This window comes from Eumetopias jubatus, unplaced genomic scaffold (genome assembly GCF_037043125.1).
Source record: "Eumetopias jubatus isolate StellerSeaLion01/CBP00866 unplaced genomic scaffold, mEumJub1_p1.0 scaffold_17, whole genome shotgun sequence".
NCBI lineage: Eukaryota > Metazoa > Chordata > Mammalia > Carnivora > Otariidae > Eumetopias > Eumetopias jubatus.
In genome coordinates, this window is record NW_028274823.1 from 12,335,728 (window position 1) to 12,363,440 (window position 27,713).

Here is a 27,713-nt window from a genome sequence, read left to right on the forward strand (position 1 = left end):
CAGCCGCAGTCCTGCCTCCCAGAACCTTCTACTGTCTAGACTTTCCTTGCTTTTCAGCAAAACCTTATTGGAGACCATGTCTTCAAGCTCAGAGTTTGGAGTTCCTAACCCCTAATTCCAAGGTTCAAAGTGCAATTCCCTTGTTTTTCCTTTTGGAGATTTCTCAAAGTGTGTTCATGAACCCACTGGGAGCGCGAAGGGGGTGGATAAAATGCAGCTTTCCAGGCCACACCTGGACCCACTGATTCAGTCTTGGGAGTCCGAGGTGGAAGGGAGAGGAAGCTGCATTTTCAGTAAGGGCCCAGGTTGATTCTTATGCCACTGAAGTCTGTCTGCCCACCCCCTCGCCCCGCACGACGGCTCACACTGTTGATGGTAATCGTGGTGCCACTCACCTGGAAAGCAAAGCCAAGGCCACAGGCTTCCCGCTGCGAGCAGACTGAGGGGTGGCCCGCGGAGGGAATCCCCACCCTGCCGGGCAGGCCTTGGCCCTCCCCTGGGGGTCTGTTGTATATCATCCCATTAAACCGTTGGGACCAGTTTCGGATTTATTGCTGGGCTTAAGTTTTTATTTAAAGATGACAGTCAACATAGCAACTTCATGTCTTTGTTTTAACAACCCAGCAGCGAGCAGGGCAGTCTTGGCCTCTGGGGAAACTTTCTCTGCGGAACATCACAGGCCCGGCTGTGGGTTCAGGGAGAGCAGCTCAGGGACAGAGAGGCCGGGCTGGGCTGAGGGGTTGTTGTTTTAGACCAGCGTGGTCAGCCCATGAGCCGACTGAGTCCGTGGTGTCAGCTCTGAATGCCACCAAGAGCACCCTCTAGACGGGTGGGTGTCAGGGGCTACTGGAGCTCTATTTGCCTTCATTGACTTTGTATGTGATTGACATCTCCTTCCCGCACTGTTAGAAATTTGGCGAACCTGGCAGGTGCCTGGTGGGCCATTTCCTGGGGCTTCCTGGGTGGACTTAGGCACATCCTCCGCTGTGCTTGAGTAATCCCCTCCGCCCAGGGCGCTGGGCTCAGAAAGTTGCTGTTTAAATTGTACTAAATTTCCTCTTGCTGGTTGTCTTCTGCTTCCCCCAGATAGCTCTCCTCTGCTGCAGCCCTAGAGGGGCGGTGGGGGCAAAGGGGGCCGCGGGAAGGCGACAGCAGCAGCTCCCTGATAAGAGTGGTCAGGAGACATCCCCTGCGGGGGGAACAGCCCCTTGCAGACATCCGGGGACTCATTTCCCTTCTAAGCAAGTTCCCATCCCTCCAGGGCCTTGCCGAGGGCCTGCGGGTCAGCTGTGCTGTCCCCTCTGCGCAGCGCTCAGGGACCCCTCCTCGGGCCTGCCTTCTCTCCCAGGCCCAGCCCCCCTGCTCTCACTCTGCCCGTGGGGGCTGCGCATTCCCACTTCTGCCCCTTTGCTTCCGAGGGTGTCCTCTGTCTTGAGTCTTCTCCCACAGCTGGGTCTCCCCCTGCCTCAGCAGGGCCGCTCTCCCCAGCCTCCAGCCTCCCTCCCTCTCTGCCCCCGAAATGCAGCCTGTTTTTTCTCTCCCTGGACAACTGTAGAGGCCACCAAGGGGCAGGGACTTGTCCGGAGCCACCTATTTCAGAAGGGACAGACCAGAGAACTTAAATCTCTGACCCAAGCCCAGAGCTACCTGCATGAGTTCACACAGTATCCATTTAGTTATCTTGCTAAGATATATTTAGAGTTTAAAATATATATATTTTATTCATATATATATATATATATATATATATATGAATATGGAGCTGACAACTTTTCTCTTTCCTCTCCTCCCGCCCCTTCTTCCTTTACCCCCCTTTCTTCCTTTCTCCAGTCAGGACATTAAAAACAACGCCGTCATCAACCATCTCTATCATTCCATGAATGAAAGGGCATTTGAACACCCCAGAGAGTAAAGACAGAATCTCATGTAAGGAAATGTCCTGATCCACCAGAATTTTCTAGAGGTTGTTGTGTCCGGGGAGAGGCACTGGGTGGCTGAGGGACAGAGCTGACAGGAAGCCCTGCCCCCCCCTGTGCTCCCACTGTGTCTCTTGAATTTTTGACCATGTAAATAAATATAATGATCTCTTTCCTAAAAACAACCCAAGGCCGCCTTGATGGTACCAAGACAGCTTAAGTGGTAACTATTTCCTTATCTTTATTTTCATTTCTTCATGAACCAGTGAAAAAAAACTTCATGCCAGCCTGTGGCATTGTGGGCAGATAGCCATGTGGGAACTCCTGGTCTCATCTTCTCAATTAATTTTAAGTTCTGTGAGAAAGAGGGCCCCGCCTTTCACTTGTGTCTGTCACCGCCCTTCCCTTCCCAGGCGCTGCAGCCGGAGGGCTTGGGGCTGAGTCGCACCTTGTCCCCTTCTTTGCTTGCTCCTCGGAGCATGTTACTTAACCTCACTGTGCCTCAGTTTCCTCCTCTGTAAAATGGACCCCCGATGAGCCCGACCTGGGCAGGTTGCTGTGAGGTGGAGACGAGATCTATAGCAAGCGCTTAGGCAGCTATTTTGACAGCGGTCCTGCTCGCTGTCTCGCCCCCAATCTATCAGAAAACATCCATCAATGTAAACGTGAACATGAGCGCCAGACATGGCGGACCGCAGGGAAGACACAGATCCTCCTCAAGAAATGCACAGTCCCGCTGATGCTGGAGGGAGAAGGTCACTTGCCCGCCCGGCCGTAGGGGCCCCGGGGGAGCGAGGGCACATCTGTGCACAAGTGTCAGGCCCTGGGGGAGGTGGCGGGTAGCACAGGCCTCTGGGAGGTGAAGGGAATCAGGACAGGGTCTTCATTTTCACCCCCAGGGTAGAGCTCCTGGGTAATTTTATTTTTTTCTGGGCCTTTGCCTAGAAAGTAGAGATTCTAGGGAGGCTACAAATAACAGTCTGGCGTTCTGATTTCCTTCCCTCTGGTAGAAACTGGAAGCCAGTGGCCATCTGTTGTTTAGTCCACTCAAAAGAGGATGTGGAGTCTTGTTTTTCCTCCAGATTCAAGGGTGCTCAGGAGCCCCGCAGCCCCCGGCCTGTCTCCCACGAAGCGTCTCTGAGAAGGCAGTGGGTTCCTGGGCTTCGTGAGAATCCTCAGGTGGACCCCAGAGCATGGAACGTAAGGACTGGCCCCCACCCCCCTTGGGCAGATGTCCTCAGCTTGCCCACCGCCCAGCCGACAGCGGCGCAAGGCAGGGGCTGGGGGGGAGAGTGGAGTGTAGACACAGGGACACAGGTGCCCTTGGGAGGCCCCGCCTGAGCCCTTGGCTTTCTCTGAGGTCTCTGGCTTCTTGTAAAAAAAAAAAAAAAAAAGCCATGATGCCTTTTCTGAGTCCAGCCAGCCCTCTGTAGCCTGCTTGCCTTCTTTGGTCTTTAATGCTTGCTATTATTATGATCATTTTAAAACTTTTTCATTTTTATTATTATATTCTGCTAATTGCACTTCACGCAAAACTCCCCACCGAGGGAATTGCATCCTTGAAGGGTAGTTATTCTCAGAAGTTAGATACTGGAGCCGATAAACACTTAAGTAATATTTAGATAGAGCGTTTCCATGACCCACTTTCTCCGGAACCTTACATAGATCACCAGTTGTAACAAACTGATTCTCTGCTTCTAAGTTTGGATGACTTTTTTTTTTTTTGGATGACTTTTTAAAAAAAAATGTAAAATGTTTGATGTGGTATAGTTGATATGAGGTTTTAAAGATTTTATTTATTTATTTGGGAGAGAGACAGGGAGGGGAGGGGCAGAGGGGGAGGGAGAGGGAAAGAATCTCAAGCAGATTCTGTGCTGAGTGTGGAGCCCACCACAGGGCTCCATCTCACAACCCTGAGATCCTGACCTGAGCTGAAATCAAGAGTCGGATGCTTAACTGACTGAGCCACCCAGGTGCCCCTGATGTGAGGTTTTAAATAAGGTTCTTGGGGTGTGCACTTTTCCTTGAATATTTATGGGAGTATGGTGTGTGTGTGTGTGTGTGTGTGTGTGTGTGTGTGTGTGTGTGTGAGTGTGTGTGAGTGTGTGTATGTGTTGCACCAAACTGCTTCAGAATTTAGAGTGAACATTTCGGCCTCTTCCTGGGCTTGAATGTTTGGTTTGTTTTCTTTAATAATGCTGTAAGTTTTGGGGGTACTTAGGATAGACTCTTTGATAATGTACGCTGACTCTGCTTTGAGGAAGTTGGGTATTGAGATTTTACTAGGACACTATTTGACTTGGGAATATTGTCTATGCAGGATCATTATCCAGACCTTCCTGCAGACTAATAGCAGGAATCCATGCTGTAGGCCTTCGGTTCCGATGAGTGTTACAGATGCCTTTTGAGTATGGATTTCCAAGGAATTAATGTCTGGAGAAGGTCTCTGGTAGATATGACATCATAGCATCTATAAATAATGCATTATGAAATACACTGCAAGCAACCAGCCTCAGCCATCTGTATCTTTGAAATAATGGCTTTTGCTGAAGTCAGAAACCACACAGAACAGCATAAATGTAAATGGAAAACGTATGTACATTGTGTTTGCATGCTAGATGATTCTGGCCCGGTCTGGTGTGGGTTTTTGTTTGCACTGAATTCCCTCTTGGTTTTCCCAGTCTTTTCCCACGGTGCAGTTTTTGTCTTTCTCTTCAAGGCCATTGTGAGTGTGAAGACCAGCAGTTATCAAAAACAAAAATGACAGTAGAGTCTCGTGATAAAGAGCGTGGGCTCTGGAGCTGTGCTTGGAGCACGGTCCCCCCCTTTCCTAGCTGGGTGACCCTTGCAAGTTCCTGTGCCTCATCTGTGCTTCGTCATCTGAAATGGGGATAATATTAAGCACAGGGTCATTGTGAGGTATGAATGATTTAAGCCACAGAAAAAGCTTGAAGCTGTCCCCGGCACACTGTAAGCAATGTGTAAGTGTTCGCTGTTGTTATTAGCTAATGACAGATTAATCTGAATATAAATTTATTGAAAAATAAGTATTGTGCCTACAAAAATCTGATCTAAAATGCTTTAAAGACCTCAGGAGGTTAAAAATTTTTTTTCATTGTAAAGATATTTTATAGGTAAACTAAACAAGACAAGATAAACAGAGCTGGACAAAATTGAAACAAATGTTGTCACCGATAGTTCCTTACTAGCTTGAGTGATCTTAAAGCTGCTAGAAAAGTACATTTGACTTCTTTTTCCTCCTGTGCATTCCAAGCTTACCTTCTTGTGTTGTAATCCATCTAAAATGTCAATTTTTATCAATGAAAAAACAAAGAATATTATACCTTTATGGCCCCAGGTGCCAGGAGTTGGGAAGCTGGGAACTCTTGGTTTTGCTTTATTCTTAAGTTCAGAAGTAAACCTGCATACTATAGAGAAAAGTTATTCCTTTTTCTTATAATTGCTGGACTGATTGTAACATTTAAGGTGAACTTGTCTTAGGAAGCCTTTACTTACATGCATTGAGAAGTAGTGAAAGTCTCCTGAGTGGGGGGACCCTGAGTAATAGAAATGACCCGACTTGAGGGGTGATCTCTAGGGCAGTGCCAGATGGGGGGGGCTCTGCTCAGTCTCTCTGGAGGTCAGGAGCATGACTTGGAAAAGAGATACACCATTAGGGGTGCCTGGGTGGCTCAGACAGTTAAGCATCTGCCTTCGGCTCAGGTCATGATCCCGGGGTCCTGGGATCGAGCCCCACGTGGGGCTCTCTGCTCAGCGGGAACCTGCTTCTCCCTCTCCCTCTGCTGCTTCCCCTGCTTGTACACTCTCTCTGTGTCAAAAATAAATAAAATCTTAAAGGGCGCCTGGGTGGCTCAGCCGGTTAAGCGGCTGCCTTCGGCTCAGGTCATGATCCCAGGGTCCTGGGATTGAGTCCCGCATCGGGCTCCCTGCTCAGCAGGGAGCCTGCTTCTCCCTCTCCCTGCCTCTCTGCCTACTTGTGCTCTCTCTCTCTCTGTCAAATAAATGGATAAAATCTTTTTAAAAAAATCTTAAAAAAGAGAGATACACCATTAAATGAATGGAGTTTGCAAATGTGGTTCTATTTAGAGCTATCTATCTGTATCAATAACAATCAATAAGGATTAAGGAAAAAAAGGCATAGCCAAAAGCTTTTATCAAAATTGAAAGGCAATCAGGAAGTCATGGAAAAATTCAAAACAATACTTCTGGGAAAAGCAAAAACACATCAGAGTGTGGGAAAAAGATAACCACGGTAAGAATGGTGGGGGCAGAAAGTGGGCAAAAAAGGCAAGAAGGAATTTGTCTTTATCAAGGGCACCAAAGCCAGACACCAGTGGCCATGGCTGTGGAGAGTAGCTGCATCTTGGTGGACTTCCTGAGCCAGACCTAGAAATTCTGTGCCCTTCCGTAACAGTGTGGGAGTCGATGTATTTCATTACTCTCGATGGCAGGGAGATGGTAGCCCAGCCGAGAACTGGGAGGAAGGGCCATTTATTTGCCAAGTCCCGTGTTCTGGAGGAGCCCCTGGGGTTCTGTGGAGGTGGGCCTGGGAGGGACAGTCACCTTCACTTTGAAGTCCCAATACTGGTTCCATAGAGCAGTTCTTTAGTTGGGTCACCTTGGGTAGGTCATTTACCCTCTGAACCCCTTATTTTATCCTCCAAAGCTTTATTTCCCAGTCTATAAAATAAGGGGACAAGACCAGACTAGTGGTATTGAGTTATAACAGTCTTTGATCAAATGAAAGCTGGCACAGAAATCTAATATGCAAAATGATTGGAGTACGAATTAAGGGTTGGGGGAGGTGGCAACTATCAAATGGTGGGGCCAGATATCTTATCTCCCATTTTGCTTAAATGGGAGTCCACCAAGTGCATTTATTTGCAAGAGAGCGTAGCAGCAAAAACCCAAATGTGGTCTGGTTTATTGTTGAGAAGAATGTCAGGAGCTTTGGAACCCTTTCAGACCAAGGTTGAAAACTTATGGGCAAAGTAGGTGGTGTGTGACAGCAGGAGAAATTTGTGGCTGCCTAAGACTGTTCCCGGGAGCGGCCCACTTGTGTCTCCGCATGTATTTCTGTCAGAGGAGATCTGCTGAGGGAGGGCAGCAAATTGTCAAGCTGTATTCACGAACAGGAGAGTAAATTGGCGAAATGCTTGGCAGAATGAACCCTCTCGCCGAACTTTCTTATAATGGTGATCTCTTGATTCGATTTGTACTTTGTCGGGAAGAAACTCAGTGTTCAGAGGCTTGCCGTTCTAGCATTTGCAAAGAGAGCAGGGAACTAATGTAATATCCACGGACTGAAGATGCACTCTAGAGAAGCATCAGGTCCATTTGTGTTGTGTTTGAGCGAGTTTGCTTCTCGATGGAAGGAATAGGTTTGTCCCAGATCATTCTCTTACGTGCTCATTACGTGCTTACATTCTCACCGGTGCGTATTGAAACACAGTCCCCAACCCTTCACGGGGCTTCTGGCTTCTGCTTTTTAGTCCCAGTCAGCCAGCGAATGTCTAAAATCCAGGTAGTTCTCCCAGATGCTGGGAGACAGGGTCCCAGCTGCTTGAGAAATTAACACGTGCGTTGGACCCCCAATAGAACATGAAAGATCATGCAAGCTGAGTTCCTGTTAAGGCCAATGTATTCAGATACAACTTTCTTCCAAAAACATTTTAACCTGTATGGCATCCTAGCTGTTTGCAGCAATTAATATTCATAGGACTTTTTTCATTTATCCTTTTCAAATGGTTTGCTTTGCTGATTTTTTAGTTAAAAGCGTATTTTCTCCTACATTCAAACTTTGCTTTATAGAAACAGGTTTGTACCTTTAAATGAAAAAAGGCAATGGAGAAAAAGTATTAGCTATGAAAAGAGTTCACTTGATAAATCATTATTTAGGCAAGAGAGAGGAACTAACATTTGTTGAGTCTACTGTGAGCTTCTAGATGCCTGATGTGCTTCCCCTTTTAGTCTTTTGGATAACCAGCCAGATAGGAGGATTAGCTTTATCTTGCACACAGAATTTTGCCCCTTACCACACAGTTTGAATTGCCTAACTGGGTTTGGAACCTGGGCCCACCCGAAGTGACATTCCATGTTTTTTTCCCTTGACTCCAGGAAGGGGCCGAATTCTGTAGAATGAGGCATGTTGTGTTGTCACTTGCTCGCAGCAAGTAGTCAGAGTGTGTTAGTTGGAGGTCCCCTGCCCCCTTTCCTTTAGTCAAGACACTTTTCAGGTGTCTTGAGGAAGAGAAGGCAGCAGATGTGCGAGTACAAAGATTCATTCAACTTACACACATAGTAACGGTGTGATGCTGAACCATATTGGAGGCAAAGGAAAAATCAGTAATACCGATCCTGTCTTTATTTACAATTTTGGTATTTTGTTTGTTTTGGAATTTTTTAAGATTTTATTTATTTATTTGATGGAGTGAGAGACAGAACAAGCGGGGTGAGAGGCAGAGAGAGAGGGAAAAGCAGGCTCCCCACTGAGCAGGGAGCCCAACATGGGGCTCGATCCCAGGACCCCAAAATCATGACCCGAGCCGAGGGCAGACACTCCACCAACTGAGCCACCCAGGCGCCCCATGTTATGGAATTCTTTGCACATTTTGATTTTTCAAAATCTTGCATGAAAATACCATTTATCTTGATGCCTGAGTTTTTTAGCAACCCCCTGAAACCTTGCACCTGCAGCCAGTGTCTCCCTTTTCCCACCCTTGGCCCAACCCTGGTGCAAACTTTTATTGATGTGCCAAGCAATGAGCTACATGTTGCCGATACAACATAAAGATATGCAGAAGCTTTTAGACTAGTGCGTCAGTCATGCAAATCATCACAAGACAGCACGATAATTACAAGACTGTGCACAAAGTGTAACGGGGAAGCAGCTGCCATTGTGTCAGGGTCCTGGGGAGGATGGTCTGAGTGAGCCTCGAGGGCTGCCTGAGGGTTGGCCAGAGGACACGTGGGTGGGGGGAAGGATGGATGGAGAGTGGTGGGCAAGGACACGGCCCTCTTGTCATTGCTCTAAGCCTCAGTTTCCCTCAGCTGTAAGATGGAGGAAATGGCAGTGCCTCCTTCCTAAGGTTATCATCGGGACTAGAACGAGTTCCCCGTATTAAGTGCCTGGAATAGATTCTGGCACATAACCTGTATTAGCCACAGTGGTGATGACGACGACCATTATTTGCAGATATTTTTACATGGAAGTATCTTTGGACCACATACCCAGTCTGAACTTTGCTTTGCAGACATCCACGGCAGCGACGGGAGTTCCAGCAGTAGCCAGCAGAACCCCAAGAGCACAGCCAAATGGGCGGCCTCTCTGGAGAATCTGCTTGAAGACCCAGAAGGCGTGAAAAGATTTAGGGTTTGCCTTTTTCATTGTTGACCGGGATCGATGCAGCACATGAAGAAGTGTAGACACCTGTGGGGGAAACACAGGCTGGTTTTTCACTGTGTGTGTGTCCCAACCTGAGAATAAGGACTTCTCACTTGCCATGGCCAAGGTGGAGACGCTCTCCCGGATAGCCTTGGACCAGAGCTGAGCGGCACGCACAAACTGTTTCTGGTTTTTATATAGTTGGATGGGAGGGGGAGGCGGTGATGGGAAAAGAGGCACTTTGCTCATTGGCAGAATCCACAAAGAATTTCTAGCTCTGTGACACCTGGGAGGAGGTGGTCTGGGTCTCTCTGATGTGAAGGGATTCATTATTAACCCTGTGAGAGAGGTGGACAACAGCTGGAGAAGTGAAGTTGAACTCCAAGAGGAGGGCTGATGGATGGGGCGTGTCGGCGCTGCCTAGAAAGAACTGTTTTGGGTAGCAGAAACCCCAGGTGTCAGAAGAACCACATGTGAATTTCGAGAATCCCCCGTATCTGCCTGAGTCCCACTGCCTTCTGTCTTTAAGTCTTGGCTCAGGTCAGCATAAGCCCTGATGCTGTTGGTCCCTGTTGCAGCGCCAAGGGAGGGGGTGTCCGGCTGGACTACTAACATTCCTGGACACTAGGCCACTGGGAACACCATCTAGATCTCGGGAAGGACCCTATTCTGCGCACAGCGGGATGGCGGGCTGTGCTGCTAACCCCCAAACAGCTGACAAAAGAAAACACACCTCCAACTTAAAATAGTTTTAATCATGACATTTTTAGACATGCTTAATATTTTTTTTTCTTTTGTTTAAAAAAAATGGGCCTGATTTTAGAGGAATGTACTTTGTTTAAACACTGTCTGGAAGGAACTAATATATCTCCCACTTAAATTTACTCTTTGGTAATTTATTGTCGTCTTAGACTTGTGAGGAGATTCCTGCTTCATTTTTACTCTTCCTGACGATGTCCAAGTCATTAAGTTCAAATGCACATGAAATTCTAGCTTTAACACTAAACATACGCTTTGTTTTTCAGGATGGAGTTTTCAAAGGGTGATTGAACCATACTCATTAGTTTCATTTTGCCAAACCAGCCCTTGAGGGAAAATGCATTCTTTCTTTCTTTCTTTCCTTAAAGTGGAATACTGCTTGATGTTTTTCCTTCTTTTTATCCATAGGAATTTTTAAAAAAGGAATTCAGTGAAGAAAATGTTTTATTTTGGCTAGCATGTGAAGACTTTAAGAAAACACAGGATAAGAAGCAGGTATGCCTTCCAGTCTGTGATCACGTTCTTGATAATTTTTTCCCCCTCTCATTATAAAGTTACAGCTGCCTTTCCAATAGACTTTGAAATTGCCTAAAGAAATCTGAGCCATATTGGATTTGGGGAAAGACTGAAGCTTCAAATTGGGTATCTTGTGTTGATCAAATATTAATAATTTAAAAAGTGTGTCAATTTTTAAAAAATATTTTATTTATTTTTGAGAGAGGGAGAGAGAGAGTGTGCACGAGCTGGGGGGAGGGGCAGAGGGAGAAGCAGACCCCCTGCTGAGCAGGGAGCCCATTGCAGGACTTGATCCCAGGACCCCGGGATCATGACCCGAGCTGAAGGCAGCCTCTTCACTAACATCCAGGCACCCCAAAGTGTGTTAATTTTTAAATGGAGCTGTTCAAATGGACAAATAGTTAAAGTAAAAATAACGATTTCTGTCATTTCGAGTTTATCATTGTGCACGATTTTTTTCTTCATGAATAAGTTATGAGGATGCTTCCCCAGAGTTTGACATGTCGGCATTTTGTATGGATGTAGTAAAACAATAAACAGATGTGTGGCGATAAAAGTGCAACTTGAATCAGATAGATTGTCAATTATTCAACGTATCTTTACAAAACATCCTGTAGTTGGCAGGCGTCCCACATAGAAAGTTTCTGACTGTTCTCCTGGGTAGATGTGTGCTCTTTGCAGGAGGTAACCTTTAATTTTCATGTCAGCAGATTTTCTGTCCTTGAAGCCTGGGTGCGAGGGGAGGTGGAGGAGATTATGGGGAAGAAGGCCCATGGACTGGGTATGTTTGTGAGGCCTATGCCTGTGTATGTCTAAGAGGCTACCAGCTAAATGCCTACAGGGGCCTGTGAATAAACATGAATCCATGAAGCTTTTGGTGTGAGGTTATAGGGAGTGGTGGGGACTGGAGCCATTGTGGGTAGCCAGCCCCGCCTCTAGGAGCTGTGGCTGATTCTTTAGCTGACTTTGGGGCCTGTGGCTGTCTGGGCTTTCCGTGCTTTGAGTTCTGCCCACCCAGGTCTTCCCTTGCCCACCCTTGCCCCCAGAACCCTAAGAGGCGGGCCTTTCTTCCTAAGGCAACTTCTTCCATCTTCAGCCCAGTGCTGCCTGGTTTTCCAGAGAAGTTGGACATTTGGATTCTTAGGAATAAATGTTGGAACTAATTTGTAAAAAAATGTAAAACCTTGCCCGCCAAACAAAACACATCCATGGGCAGATGCAGTTTGTGGGCTGCCAGCTTTTGAGCCTCTGTCTCCAAAACCTGGATTCCACGAAGCCAGCGGCCGTTACGTGTTTGTAGACAACAGCTTGGAAAATGTTTGTCATTGGTGTGTTTAGAGCCTTTTCCTGACTCAGACACACTTCCCCCAAGATGGAGCAGCGGGGCCTTCCTTCTACCACCTTCCTCTCTGTGAGGTTGAAGGTGGATGCTAAGCTAGGTTCCCTTTAGCTTGAATTTCCTAAGTCAGCCTAGAAAGCCTTCCCAAGCAGGACCGTTGGCATTTGCTTCCTTTGGGCTTCTTCTCTTCCCTGGATGACTTTGTCTGAGCCTCCCAGGTGGTGAATGGCCTCTGGGGAAAAGTGAGCAGGTGAGTCTGCCTGCCCTGGAAAGCTGGGATGCCACCCTAGAGACAGGAGTGCTCATTGTTTTCCTTCAGCCCCAGCACCCAAGACAGGGCCCAGGGGCCACTGTCCATAAATGCTGGACTGTGCAATTTGATTTGTTCAGCCTCAGGCTAAAACACTAGGCGAGAGCCCAGCAGGCAAACAGATGTCCATTCTTCTGCCATATTCTTTATGTGTTGGGGGTGAGAGGGGCCTACAGGTCGGCCGGCCCTCCCTCCACCACTCTGCCACCACATTGTACTAATCGGGACGGAGGCCCCCCCACAGCTGAGCTGGGACTTGGACCAGCATTCTGAGGTCCCCGGATGCTCTCCCTGCACACCATGCTCGTGTGTCCTTAGACTCAGTTGAGTTCACCAGACCTCTGTGGAGGGCCTGCTCAGGGCCAGGCCTTGTAAAGTGTGTGGGGGACACACAGGGACAAATACAGATGAGCTTCTTTAGGGAACAGGCATGGAGAAGGAAAGCAGCTTGTTAAACAAGCGTTTGCAAGTGTGCTGAGCAGAGAAATGGGAAGTGTGGGTTCCGTGGGAGCCTAGATGGGGGTCGGTGGGGAAGCTGACACCTGAAGTGGAGTTTGGGGATGGGGGTAGCATGTGGAGAGGACAGCCTGGAGAGAAGAGCCGAAGGCAGGCCAGGTGGTGGGAGAGTGGTGCATGAGGGGCAGGCCAGTTCTTCTGGGCTTGAGGCTGGGGGGGAGGGGAGCTCACACCTGGAGAGCCTGGGAGTCCAGGTGAACACTGGAAGGCCACGGGGTTGGGTTGCCCTGGCCCATCCACAACCTACAGACAGAGCTTCCAGCCCCTCGCTGCACCCCCACCCTGACACCCAGCATATGACCCCTTGAAGGTTCGTGTCCTGAAGCCTAGAACATGCAGTGAGTGCCTCACCAGCCAGCCGCCCGAGAAGGCAGACAGTGCTGGGAAGCAAGCACGCATCCGTGAGGCCTGAGGCACCCAGACCTCATCTGGGTTATCACCCTGAGCCTCATGACTGTCCCCATCCTTCCAGATGTGTGGGCTGTGGTTTGGGAGGGCACGCAGCCGCTTGCCCACGCTGCCCGGCCTGGTACAGACGGGGCCAGAGCGCAGACCCAGGTCTCTGACTGCGGGGCCTGTGTATTCTCCAGCGGGTCTGGCTATAGGGGAAGTAAAACCAGGAGTAAGTTCCAAAGCACTAATTTTAAAAAGTGGAGGAGGATGGAGGCAGGGGGAGAAGTGAGCCCAACCGAGTTTCACAATAAGACTCGTCCTGTCTGGTCCAGCGGGGAGCCTGTCGAGGGCGTATCTCTACAGTGAATGGAGGTGGTGGTGGGATCCATGTGACTCTTATGTTGCTTCCGTTACTTTATTTATTATTTATTTATTTTTAAAGATTTGTTTATTTTAGAGAGAGAGAGAGAGAGAGAGAGCATGAGTGGGAGGGGCAGAAGGGGAGAGAGTCTCAAGCAGACCCCGTGCTGAGCGCGGAGCCTGACATGGGGCTCTCCATCCCACCACCCTGAGGTTATGACTGACTGAGCCACCCAGGCGCCCCTCCATGATTTTAAATAGGCTCTGCGCTGGCTTGTTTTTTCATTCTTTCCCTAGGATTATCCAGCTGGATCTCTCCAAGGCACTTACAACTTCTCTGGCCTCTTGTGTGTAGGATTTCTTTATTTCCTGTCTGTACTGTCTTGTCTTCCCTCTATCACGCGGGCTCTGTGGGTCTGAGATCCTTGTCTGTCTTCACCCCACACTGTATCCAAGTGCCTAGAGCCGCCTGGTGCTGTTTACTTCCCGCTCTCCCCACTCAGGTAGGCTGGCACCTGAGGACCCACCGGGGGCGGGGTCCTAGCACCCTCCCCTCCCGCTGCGGTGATGGCCCCAGGGACAGACATGTTTTCTCAGAAGCTCCGAGCAGTGGACCTGCACTGTGCCCGCCCCGCTCTCTTCCCTGGCCCATGCTTCGCCAAGGGAAGGGGAAGGTCCTGACACTCTGCGTGTGCGGCAGGGATGCTGGGCTTTCGGAGGTTGGGAGGGTGATGCCCCACACCCCCGCCCCCCTTGGGGAACCTAGGGTTGTTGTACCTTTCAGGGTGTTCATAATCAGCACACAGCTTTCAAAGCACTTCTCTCCCTCCCCAATTTCTTTATGGCTTGAAATTTTTCTGAAAAGTGCCTCTCCCCCATGAATTCATGAATTCGCATGAAAGATGGATCTGTTTTCTAAAACTGAGCAGCGTTTATGAGTGATAAAACCTCAGGAAAAGCTCCAACGAGATGTTGGGTATCCCTGAATTCATTCACTCATTCATTCACTCAGCAGCATGTGCATACTGGGCTTGTTCACTCTGTGACAGAGTGGAGATGGACATGGCAGTTTGTGCAGATTTGTAAAAACCAAGCCAGGAGTGGGGGAGGGGGAGGGGTGGGGCAGTGCAGGTTTCTTTCTTTTTTTTTTAGATTTATTTATTTATTTGAGAGAGAGAGAGAGAGAGAGAGAGAGAGGGAGAATGTGCGAGTGTGGGGGGGAGGGGCAGAGGGAGAGAGAGAGAGAGTCTCAAGCAGACTCTGAGCTGAGTGGGGAACCTGACGTGAGGCTCAGTTTCACAACCCTGAGATCATGACCCCAGCTGAAATCAAGAGATGTTTAACCAACTAAGCCACCCAGGCGCCCCGCAGCGCAGGTTTCTAATAATCATAGCTCCGAGAGGGACTGGTACTGGTATTTAAATATAATGGTATCTTGCCTTTTTATAGTGTTTTAGAGTTAACAGGGTTATAGGGGAAGGGATCTATGGTATTTATGATTTTAATTACATATTATTTAACACTACAACCTGATTCAGGATTTAGAGTGTTTGAGGTTCTTATATAAAGTACTAAAGCAGGGGCGCCTGGGTGGCTTAGTCAGTTAAGCGTCTGTCTTCAACTCAGGTCATGATCCCAGGGTCCTGGGAAGGAACCCCCCATCCGGCTTCTTGCTTAGCTGCTTCTCCCTCTCCCTCTGCCCCTCCCCCAACCAACTCGTGTGCTCTTTCTCTCTCGCTCTCGCTCTCTCTTAAATAAATAAATAAATAAAATCTTAAAAAAAAAATAAAGTACCAAAGTAAAGGTTTTCCTAAAAGGCTACAACACCATCTTCTTTATTTAAAAAAAAAAAAAATATATATATATATATATATATTCAAAAATCCCCAAGTGACCCACGCTCCTTAAGATGGGTTGGTGCCCTTCACACCGCAGCACCCTCCAGATTTCACTCCCCCTCTGGTTCTTGCTGTGCCTTTCAGCATGGGTTTGACTGGGTCCAGGCTGGCCCGAGCGGAGCTCAGCTGCTCCCGGCGTGGTTTAGACCCAGCACTGGCTGGCCCTGTGCCCCTGTTCCTTCCGAGCTAACTCATCACTTCTAGATGTTATCTACCAGCTTCCTCTTGCTATAACCGAGCTTTCACTTACTTACATCCCTGTCTACTGTATTTTCACAATGAAGTCTCTTTCCTGTTTGCTGCTGAGCCAAAGGGGATGCTTCCATGTTTTTTCTTCTTGGACCATCTTGTTTTTTTCTTATTTTTATAACCTCCAGCAGCCCTCTAAAATGCCTCTCGACACGGTATTGCGTGGGCTCAGGCCTCTCGGTTCGCCTCTGCAGCTGGGGTTCACCTGGGAACCATCCCCTGGGGGCCCTCTGACCACAGCTCCCACCGGGGCATCCCCAGGCCTTCCTTTGCCACCACGGGCATTCCTCGGCCCCTCGCCTGCTTCCAGGACCCGGGACCTCCTCTGTCCCGAGTCACTCCCTCATCCTGGGGCGACACGGCCAGCAGCAGCTTCCTGCGGAAGGGGACATGGCAGGTGGACATTTAAAGATCTTGTTGAGTGAAAATGTTATTTTTTCCCCTACTCTCCCACTTCACTGATACTGTGATGGAACAGAAATGAATTCTAGGTTGACACTGCTTTAGACCTTGGAACACACCTGCCCCGTTGTCTTCCATTTTTGTTAAGAATTAGTATTTTATATGTAAACTGTTTTGTTTCTTTTGCTCTTTTCCCTCTGGATTAGCATATGTTCTTCTTTTCATCACGAATATTCTACAACTGTATAGTCAGAGGCTTTGGGGGGTTGGGGTTCATCCACCACGTGGGCGTTTTGTGGAGCCTTTTAATCTGGAAATGTGTAGTTCTGGGCAATGTTAGGTTGTTATGATTGTCGTGACTTTTGGTGACTCCTTTCCTTCCATTTTCTCTGGCCTCTTTCCCAGTGACGGCCCTCCTCCCCTGAACAGAGCGAGACCTTCACTTTTACCTCTTTTCCCTCCCATTTTTTTCATCTCTTTGGCTTTTGGTTCCCACTTCTCTTTTGGAGATTTCAACTTTATTTCCACATCCTTCTGTGGAATTTCTTTCTGCTTTTGTTTTCTCTAGACTGGGGCCCTGTAGTCTCTTCCTGGCGGCCACAAGCCTGATATGCCTGTAAACCACACGTACATCCAGTGCGCGGGGCTGGGAGGGTTTTGCTGGGGGTCCGTGGTAGAGTTCCGCTTCCCCGTTTGCTGTCTCATCCTTGCCCTCCTCGCGCATCTGTTTTGCAGCTTCCCTGAGTCGGTTTCTCTAGTGGAAAAACTCTAGTCTCTCATGGAGAAGGGATGGGGGAATAACTGCTCAGGGTTGGGGGTATCAGGGCTCTGGGGGTCTAATGGCTTCTTTCTGCTGCCCTCCTTGTCCCTTCTGTCTGAGCCACCTGATGCCCCCTGAGTTCCTGCCATTTTCGGATGCTCCTTGTTGGCACCCCCCTCCGCACCCGTGCAGGTGCACGTTTGTTGTCACGCTCTCTGCAGAGCCATCCGCTGTCCCTCCAACTGCTTTCCATTTCCTGAGCCAGTTCTCAGAAATATTCTCGCATCGTCTAGTTGATATTTTCTTTGCCTCCTTCTTTTTCTGAAGCTGATATGAATAAAGGTAGTGGCCCAATCCTTAACTTTTCTCATGTGTCCTCTCCTGCGGTCTGTCTCGGGCCGAGTGCTGGGAATGGACAAGGACGGACTGTGCAGGCACGTGAAGGAGGCAGAGTGAACTGAGTGAACAGATCTTGGTGACAGGTGCAGTGTGGGGTGAGACAGGTGTTGGGTACTGTGGCTCTCAGCTTCCTGAAGTAGAGATGGCAGGACCCATTGGCCAGGAGGGGCTGCTTTGCTTTTTGGTGTTAAGTTGGAGGTGTCTGTGGGACAGCCAAGCCCACATTTCTAGAAATCAGTTAGCTCTATGGCCAGGAGCTTGGGGAAGAGGGTTGGGCTGAAATCTTGGGAGAGCACGTGGTTAGGAAAGCATCCTCGCTAGGGTGGAAGTATGGGAACCCCAGAATTTATGGGGGGACAGAGAGATGGGAACCTACGAAGGAGACAGATAGAAACAGGAAGGTGTTGGAGGATCCTGAGAGGGCAGCCAGGGGCCAGAGAGCAGACCAGAAGAAGGTCTGAGGGACTGAGGCACCGGCGCCTGTCAGTGGGAGGCTGGGAGGTGGGCGGCAGGTGGGCGGAAGCCAGGTTGAGCAGGCCGTGGAGGGGGGCACAGGGATGATGGAGATACAAAGTGCATGCTTTTCCTTTGAGATGTTTCAGGAAGAAGTCAGGAGTAGGGAAGTCATTAGCAATAAGGGCACGTGGAGAAGGAGGAGGTTTTTTTTTTCCCGGTGGAAAAAGTTTCAGCCCCTTAATGGATGGGGGAGAGAAGAAAGAGCAGGGAGCTTTGGGATGCTGATGCTTTTGTTGTTCTTCTGGGTAGATTGCTGTGTCTTGGGCTGATAGTAAGTGAATTTGCGTCCCCTCCACACGCATGCGCTGAGGGAGCAGCGCTTGAGCGCTGACTTCTGCCTGAGCATTGTTATGGCTGACGCATTACCAGGCTGGAGGGAAGGCCCCAGACTCACAGGTTATCTGGGAGAAGCTCATATGGGTGCAAACATTCCCACAGGCGGTCCTCAGGTTGATGCCAGGAGTCATCACATGGGCCCAGGGGGGATCCTTTTCTAGCACCTTCTGGACAGGCAGGGTCAGATGCCGGGCCTGTTGGCTCTCCGCAGAGCAGGTGTCCTGGGGGAGGCAGGCCGGGCTGGGGAAGAGAAGCTGGCCATCCTTCCAGCTCACACCCAGAACCGTAGACCCGGGCAGCTCCACCAGTCTGGTGGTGCATGTTCTGTCCCCGTCCCGGCGGAGGCTAGAAGAGGGTTAACAGAGCGATGGAAAATCTACCAAAATAACTCGAGAGACCCGGTTCTTCTTTTTTGTTAAGAGTTCTCGGCATGGGCATCAGGCCTTCCCGTGACTAGCCTGTGGTCTGCAGTCTAAGGGTTTCCCTTTTCAGTCACGCTTCCTATTCCAGCCCAGATAAGTTCTGTGGCTGAAGCCATTCCCCTGTGTGTGTTCAGCCACGGGTGGGGGTAGCCATACACCAGGTCGGCCCTGGACTGGGTGCCTCGGGGACCCCACACTCTTCCCAGACAGACTCAGGAGGGGTGGCTGGTGACCTCAGGGTGGGGCTGAGCCTCCCAGAGGCTAGCATACCTTCACCACCCCCCCAACCTGCTTCCTCTCCTCCTGGCCCCTCCCACCCCCACCTCCAAGCCTCAAGCTACTCGGTACACTTCTCCTTTGCAGAACCACCCAAGATAGCCTGGATTCATCTGGAAAACATGTGTGTGTGTGTGTGTGTGTGTGTGTGTGTGTGTGTGAATGTTCAAGGGGGAGGGGAGACCCAAAGTGATTTCTATTTCCAGAGCTCTGCATGGAGTTTGCTGATCAGACTAGTTGGAATTGTATTTTCATGAAGTATTGTTAAAACAGGAAGTGGTTTTCCAAAATTGTTCCTCACGGACAGAAGGGGTGGTGGGAATGGGGCTCGTGACTTCATGGAGCGGTGGGTCTTTGGAAAGCAGGAAACTCCAAAGTGCTGCCCTGCCTGGATCTCTGCAATGGCCTCCGGACTTGTCCCTTGGAGTAGCCATATTTAGCCTAAGATGTTCCTGTGTTGTTGAGTTGGACATCAATTAATGGTTCACAGCAATAGTTGATCCAGAAATGACACCATGGCCTGGGGTGTTGATCCCCCAGCCGGGTAGTCTTCCTGTATGGTACTGTCAAGACTTTCTTTCTGGGGAGGGGGGTAGGGTGGTCAAGCCTTGGCCTCATGGCATCTTTTGTCAACTAGTCCCTGGAACCAAAATAAGTTAAACTCCCCTCCTTTCAAGCACCAAGTATTGAAGCCTTCTGGTGGTTTCCAGAAGGCCAAATGTTTCCAGAGCCTGGGCTGTCCTGAGCCGAGCTCTGCAGCCTGTTCAGGGTCCCAGGTGGGCTCTCTGGAGACAATGGCTCTTCTCTGGGCCCCATGAAGCCCCCCTGTTCCCCCTACCCCCCACATCATGGTTCCGTGACTGCAGGTCAGAAGCATTGGTCTCCCGACTTGCTCTGTGGGTGAGGTACTAGGTGAGGCTATAATGTTCAGAGAACTGACCCCCATCTTGGCCACCAGCGAGGTGCCTCCTTTCTCAAGGAGAAAATAGAACCCTCAGGGAATGCCCTGGAGGACCAGGCTGCCTTGTGCAGCCCCAGCAAGGAGGCATGCTCTTTTTAAGACAGAGAGCACTTACCCTAAGTGTTTTTGCTCTAGGTTTTCGCTGCAACCTGAATGCACGTGGGTGTATCTTTTCCAACTGTGCTTAGAAGCATTTTAAGGGCCTGTATCTACTTAGGACTGATGCTTTCCAGCAGGTCGGCACTTGGGACTCAGGGTGGGCAGCGAGCCTTCTCCGCTTTGCTTAGGCTCATATCCCAGTACCAAAAAAATTCCTGTCCTGGAATGTGGACTGACTGGACCCCTAGAGGGGGTGATGTAGCTTACAGGCGTGGACTGGGGCCAGGAGGGTTGGGGGGATGCAAGGCTTTGGAGCCAAACAGCCCTCAGTCTCCCTGCAGGCTCCTTGAAGAAGCCACATTGCCTCTCCTCTGTGTCCTCATCAGGGAAGTGGCGTCAACAGGAAATGGTCCTTTGCTGGATGATCAGGAGATTAAGGAAATGGGATCATAGCTGTAAAACCCCTAGCATGTGTCTCAGGCATACTAGGTGCTTGATGACCGGTTGGGATATGTGTGCATGGTTTAACTTGGTTTTTTATCTTTTTTATTTTTATTTTTAACTTTTATTTTATTTTTTTAGAGGGGGAAGGGGCAGAGGGAGAGGGAGAGAGAGAGTCTTAAGAAGCCTCCACACCCGGGCGCCTGGGTGGCTCAGTTGGTTAAGCGACTGCCTTCGGCTCAGGTCATGATCCTGGAGTCCCGGGATCGAGTCCCACATCGGGCTCCCTGCTCAGCGGGGAGTCTGATTCTCCCTCTGACCCTCCCTCCTCTCATGCTCTCTCTCTCTCTCTCATTCTCTCTCTCAAATAAATAAATAAAATCTTTAAAAAAAAAAAAAAAAGAAGCCTCCACACCCAGGATGGAGCCCAACGTGGGGCTCCATCTCGCGACCCTGAGATCATGACCTGAGCTAAAATCAGGAGTCGGATGCTTAACCGACTTCACCACGCAGGCGCCCCAAACTTGATTTTTTAAATTGTGGTGAAACACTCATAGCATAAATCTACCACTTAACCATTTTTTAGGGCTCTCATTTTTACTGTTTTAATCATTTTAAAGTATACAGTTCAGCAGCGTTAAGTACGTTCACACTATCCAGTTCTAGAAATCTTTTTTTTTTTTTTAAGATTTTATTTATTTACCTGAGAGAGAGAGAGAGAGAGAGAGCACATGAGAGGGGGGAGGGTCAGAGGGAGAAGCAGACTCCCTGTTGAGCAGGGAGCCTGACGCGGGACTCGATCCCGGCACTCCAGGATCATGACCTGAGCCGAAGGCAGTCTCTTAACCAACTGAGCCACCCGGCACCCCTAGTTCCAGAAATCTTTTATTGTCCTGCAGAGAAACCCCTTACCCATTTGCAGTCGCTCCCCCTTGCCCCCTTCCCCCAGCTCTGAGCCATCACTCCAGCCTTCTGCCTCTGTGGATCTGCCTCTTTTGGATATTTCACGTGAATGGAACCATGCAGTGTGTGGCCTTTAGGGCCTGGCTTCTTTCCTCAGCACAAAGTTTCCAAGGTTCCACCGTGTTGTAGTGTGTGTCCTTGCTTTGCTCCTTTTTATGACTGAACAATATTCCCTCGAGTCCTTCATTTGGAGGCTTCACAGGATGGTCCTGAATGGTGCAGACTGTCATTCACTCTGGGCCGGGATTCTTTCTCTCTTCATTTCCAAATGGATAGTGTTGCAATTTCGTGACAGATGTGTGGCAGGGGTGGGGGTAGGGGCTAGGCCCATCACGAGCCCTCCCAACACAGAGCTTAGCCCCGGGGTGGCAGCCAGAGCCCCCAAGGGTGTTGGAGCTGCTTCTGGGTCTGGCTGGAGTAGAGAACTGGGCTCCCAGGTAACAGGATCCCTGTGTCTCCTCCAGATGCAGGAAAAGGCAAAAGAGATCTACATGACCTTCCTGTCCAGCAAGGCCTCATCCCAAGTCAATGTCGAGGGGCAGTCCCGGCTCAATGAGAAGATACTGGAAGAACCACACCCACTGATGTTCCAGAAACTCCAGGACCAGGTAACCTGACTTCCCTGCCTACCCCTGGATGTGACATTTATTCCCAGGCTGGAAGAATGTTAGACACTCCAGAAGCCATCCCCTCTGGCTGGGCAAGCTAAGGCACCCTGAAGGGCCATGGTTGGTGAACAAGAGGGGACTGGAATGCCAGGCTCGGGATTTGATCTGTAGGAGGCTCCCTCAGGCCTGCCTACTTTTGGTCTACACACAGTTTGAACCAGCAGGGTTATCTGTCTTCTCAACCAGGGGTAGAAGGGAGGCTGGAGCTATTCCAGGAGCCCACACTGAGGAAGCAACATGTAACCGCTGAAGGTAGGAACAGAGAGAAAATTCTAGAAAGCAAGCACAAGGAGTCACAGTGGTAGGGAAACTGGGGCTGTTTTTGTGCAAATATCTAAACATGGCCACCCACTGCTGGTGGCCCAAGGCTGTAAGCTAGTTCATAGTGAGGTTCCTGAGTTATAAGGAAAAGCTTAACGTTTGGCACTTTATTCCACTTAACGCAGGAAAAAATGGAGTTTAAAAAATGGACCTGTAAGGGGTAAATTAGTTTTCTGGCAAGCTTTTTAATGAGATATGCCAGTGGTAATAGGAAAAGGGACGAAACTGCACTCCAGAGATTTCTTAGACATGAATTTACAGATGTGACTATTCAGAGTGCGCTTATGAAATGTTATCTATACCCTTGTTGACGATGGAACACAGACCAAACAAGCTTCTGCTGGCTCCATCCTTGGCTCACAGGTGCAAATGAGTTTTTAGCTTCATTCAGCAGCCCTCACCGGTGAGCAAGTGCAGACCCATCTGGAGGGCTTGTGCAAACAGATGCTAGGCCTCACCCCCAGAGTTAACCTTCAGATGTGATGGTTCCCAGGTGGCCTGAGACTTTGCCTCCTTAAGTTCCCAAGTGCTGCTGATGCTTCAGGTCCTGGCACCACACTCAGGGAACGGGTACAGTGCCTCGGTTGGCCTTTTTTGGATCATCTGGAGTGGGCACAGAGCCCAGAGCCTGTCCCAGCATCCACGACACCCCATCTTTGCTCAGAGTGAGATTAGGAACAGTTATACAGGTAGCAAATACAAAGATGGAAAGTAGTTCGAGAATGTTTTCCAGCTGACACGGTGGCAAGGGCAAACTCCACGTGAATTGAATCCTGAACTAAATTTAGGTGTTGAAGGAATTCCAGTGGCTGTGGGTGACTTGTTGAGGGCTTCCTGGAGGTGGTGGTTTTGAGCCAGTGGGAAGGACACCATGGACATGGATTTGTGGCGGGAAAGGAAATAGAATGTATGGTGAAAAGGCACTTCTTGTGTCCATAGCTACGTGAGGATATCTGCCCCACCTGGACCTCTTAGTCTTTTTTTTTTCTTTTAAAGATTTATTCATTTATTTTAGAGGGGGGAGGGGCAGAAGGAGAGGGAGAAGCAGACTTCCCACCAAGCATGGAGCCCCACCTGGGGCTCGATCCCATGACCCATGAGATCATGACCTGAGCTGAAACCAAAGTCGGATGCCCAACCAACTGAGCCACCCAGGCGCCCCATGGACCTCGGAGTCTTTTAAAAGCTTCCCAGGGTACTTTAAAGTATAAGGTATTTGGAATCAGAGCTGATTCCACAGCGAACGCCTGGGAAGGGCTTCTGCGTTCTCTTTCACTTTGGAAAACTCTGCCTTTCAAAAGCCGTGCTGGTAACCATCAAAATGTGCGCTCAGCATGGCCTGTAGCTCTCTGTGCCCCAAAGGCCCCCCTGGAGGGCCCTGTGTTTCTAAGTGCAGGAGTTTGAAGCCAAGAGGAGCATGTTTGGAACCACAGAGCTCACCTAACTCGAGCCCTGCCCCGCTCAGTGGCTCTGGCTGTGTTGAGCACCACTTGGCTCAGACAGAGCTTTCTGAGTGTCTCCTTCACGCTCCCTTCGCACCCCGTTCACCAGGGAGACTTCAGGGAGCCTCAGCCCTTCCTCAGGGGCGCAGCTGGAGCCTAGAAGGGTGGGAAAATCTTCCGTGAGCATTAAATTAGATGACCCCACATCCACGCATCTGATTTAAAGGAGAGCTTCTTGGGTCTTCATTCAAGTCCTGTTTATTCTTGGTTTACACACAGTTCTAGCGGCCTCGGCTTCTCAGGTCATGGCAGATTGGAGATGCTGGTGGAGGCCGGGCAGGGATGGGCAGCAAGAAGCAACAACTGACAGGCAGGGCAGAGACAGAAAAACGAAACTCAACTTCAAACCACAGCACAGCGATATCTGGAGCCGAGTGTGGGGGCCCCCAGCCCCACGCACCACCCCGGAGGCATCCCTGTGCTATGGGATGGTGACACCATTAGTGATCCCGATCCCCGATTCATCAGGCTGAAATTGTGGTTGACATGTCCTGTGAAGGATTGTGTTAGACATTTTGCTATCTTAAGAGAAGTTTGGGGGATTAAAACTCCATCACTTTGAAAACTTGTGGAAGTGGAGAGATCATTCTCTGATTTAACTCAGTTCTGCAAACGTGGCCCGGTTGTGTGCTCAGCACAACACTGGGAAGGCCAGGAGAGGTGGGGGCTGGACGGTGGCTGTTTCCTTGGAACCTTAGCCTGGAATCAAAGGACAAATTTAAATTGTGGGAAGCGGGAAGGAGGAGGCGACCTTACAAAGAGTTGGGTTTTTTTCAATGAATTGCAATTCCCTGCAGGGCCTTTTTTTTTCCTTATAAAAATCCTCTGCTGGCAGGTCTATTTCAGTTCTGGTTGGTTTGCTGGTATTTGTTCTTTCATTCACTCCCTTATGCTACGATCTCGATGGAGAGCCTACTCTGTACCAGGGACCATGCTATAGGAACTGTGTGTGCAGAGAAGAAATCAGCCCCCCTCCAACCATGAAGACAGAAAAAGATAAAAGCTATGAAGTAAATACAGCAGGTAGTGGGCTAAAAGTGACTGGGAGGGGCCTACTTTGGATCTCGTGGTCAAGGAGGTCTCCCTGAGGTGGTGACTGAGCCCTGACTGGCAAGGGGAAGCCAGGTAAGAAGGGGGCAGGACCTTCCAGGGGGCGGCAACATCAAGTGCAGAGGCCCTGGGGTGGGGATCTGCTAGGTGTGTTGGAGGAGGTCAGTACGGCTGGAGTATATAGTCAGTGAGGAAGAATGGTAGAAACTAAGTCAGGAGGGACTGGCTGGGGTTAGGCCCCGAAGCTATGGTAACCAGATGCCGTCTGCAGACCTCCAGTGCCCTGATGTTAAAAAGTCACTCCCTGCTAGCCACACCCCTATTTCCTTAGACCTGACGTTTCCCCCCTTTCCTTTGACTTTAGAATTTAGTAGCTGTGAAACATTGGGCAAGATGCAGTCCCTCTCTGTGCCTCAGCTTCCTCTTTGGTGAAATGGAGGTTATGATAAGACGCTTGGGAGGCGAAACGCAGGCGTATCTGTGGTGTGTTTACTCAGGGCCCTCCGTGAGTGTTACTGCGCGTGTCCTTTAGAATGTCACATGAAGATAAACTTTAACTTCATGCAGTAGTTCTTGACTGGGGACCATTTTGCCTCCCTCCCCAGGGGATCCTGCGCAATGTCTGGAGAGACCTTTCTGGCTGTCACAACAGGGGTGGGGGCGCCACCAGCACCTCGTGGGTGGAGGCCAGGATGCTGCTAAATATAACGCACGGGGCAGCCCCACACGACACAGAATTATCCGGCCCCAAATATCAACAGTGCTGAGGTTGAGAAACCCCAGCTTCCAAAGCCATAGCAGAGTGGCCGTGGCTTACCCTCACTGAGCCTCGGGTCCCCACCTAGAAACAGCCAATAATGTGTAGCTTTCTGCCCCGACGTGACTTCGGGAAGACATCGGGGCTGAGCCTCCTCACCGGTTCCACAGTGCTTTCATTGTGCATCTGTTTGAAGCTGGGAGCTGGCACCTCGGTTTACAAGTGAGAAAGTTCACCCCAGGGGAAGGCGACCCGACTAGCCTGAGAGGGGACCCCGCGTGGGTGTGGGGCTTCCTGCGCACCTGGACCCTTCCTACCGACCTGCCGCCCCGTGGGAGCCGGCCTTGCCCTCCTCCTGGTCGGGGCCGCCACTTTCCTTCCGCACATGCTTCACAGCAGCGCTGTCTTTGGCCTTGAAAGACCCGCCAGGGCTCTCGCCTTCTCCTTTCCCTTACCTGTCTCCCTTGCCCCGCCGGGCTCTTGTGTACCGCCGGCCTGGCTGATTCTAGAACATCCCTGTCGGTCCCTCAGGCACCGAGTCAGCTATGACATGAAGGGATCAAATCGGTCTCAGCAGCCTAACATGCTTTCCTTTGTACAAGAGATGACAGTGCCCGTCCCTGCTGGCCTTGTCTGCTCAGTGGGGTGAACACACCGGGCCGCTCCGCCACATGGCTGGGAGCTCCAGGGAGGAGGGCCGGCCCAGGGACCCACTTGGCCAGCATGAGCCGTGAGCACATCCCGTTACTGTGTCACCTAAGATTCTGAGCGGGTTAATTTTAAAAATTATTTTTTTTTAAAGATTTTATATACTTATTTAGAGGGAGCACAAGTGGGGGGAGGGGCAGAGGGAGAGAGAGAACCTGAGCTGAGAGAGACTCCGTGCTGAGTGCGGAGCCCCATGTGGGGCTCGATCTCAAGACCCTGAGATCACGACCTAAGCCAAAACCAAGAGTCGGGCGCTTAACTGATGGAACCACCCAGGCGCCCCTGAAAATGAATTTTAGTTGTTCAATAACTACATGTTCATTGTTGAGAAGAAAAGAAAATTCACATAACCCAGGAGGGTCTGAAGTAAAACGTTAAAACCCCTCAGGCCGTGCCTTCCCTCTCCCTCCCTAACAGGAACGCCCGTATGTTTCATATCCTTCCAGACCCTTCCCTGAAGGTGTAAGAATGGAACGCTTTGAAATCTGCTCAGTGACTTGAGATTGTGCCATGTCAATGACTTAAAACACAACTCTGCGCCTAGAAGTGTCTCTTCTGCACCATTCTACACACCTTTCTTGCTCTGAAGGCTCTGGTTTGAATTCCACAGACTAGCCAGATTGGTTCCCTCTGGGACAACGAGGAGATTGGAGGTGATGGGAGGGTCAAGATCATTGCACATGGCACCTTGAAATCATTGCTTTCTGGGACCATGAAAGAGAAGGTTTGAGGGGGAGCAGGGCTGCTCATTCTTCTTTCTTAAACCTGAGGAATCCCAGGGCCTACACTTAAAGCAGGTTTCAAGTGCTGCCGGGACACTCTCACCCAGGCTTGGTGCTAAGTCTGGTCTGGGGAAGGCAGAATGCAGGTGGCCTTCTCCACGGGAAAGGAAGCCCTCAACCTCTGATGCTTAAAAAAAAAAAAAAAAAATGTAGAAACAGCTTCGGTGAGATTTCAGTGCTCCCAGCCACATCCTTGACAGAGAAAGGAACCATGCGCCCGGCCCCTTGTTGGCAGCGTCTTTACTTTGAATTTCCCCAGAACCCGAGAAGTGAGAAACACTTCCTTTTTAGACATCAAGAAGGGGTGGGCCGGTGGGTGAGGACCTGGCCGTGGGGGAGGGGCTGCCATGCTTCCGGGGTCAGGTGGGGGTCCACTCCCTCCCCCACCCCCTGTATCTCCCAGTCTGCAGTGGTGGCTGCGCCCGGGGATTCTGGGCGCCTCTGCCTCGTGGGTGCTAGCTGACATCTGCCCCTGAAGATTAAGTCCAGTTCCGAAACTGGCATTTGCCAGTGTGCAAAGCCCGAAGGGGCAGGTCGTGGGCTTTCATTCAAATGGAAGAAAAGTTGGCTCCCTGCGTCTACCACAGCCTTAGGAGGGTTGGGGTGGGGCAGGAAGGATAGTATTTGAAATACTTTGAGTTTGTTTTTTTATACCTTTAAAAAGGTATTTAGGGGAAGAAGTTCCGGTG

At 49.9% G+C, this 27,713-nt stretch overlaps 1 protein-coding gene across 1 annotated transcript in view; it reads left to right on the forward strand.

Annotated features, from left to right (window-relative positions):
• Window positions 1-27,713, forward strand: part of RGS10 (regulator of G protein signaling 10) — a 36,552-nt gene that overhangs the window by 2,446 nt on the left and 6,393 nt on the right. The window contains exons 2-4 of the mRNA XM_028121738.2: window positions 9,191-9,309; window positions 10,489-10,575; window positions 21,701-21,844. Coding sequence (XP_027977539.1) covers window positions 9,191-9,309; window positions 10,489-10,575; window positions 21,701-21,844 — 350 coding nt within the window. The remainder of the gene's footprint in view (window positions 1-9,190; window positions 9,310-10,488; window positions 10,576-21,700; window positions 21,845-27,713) is intronic.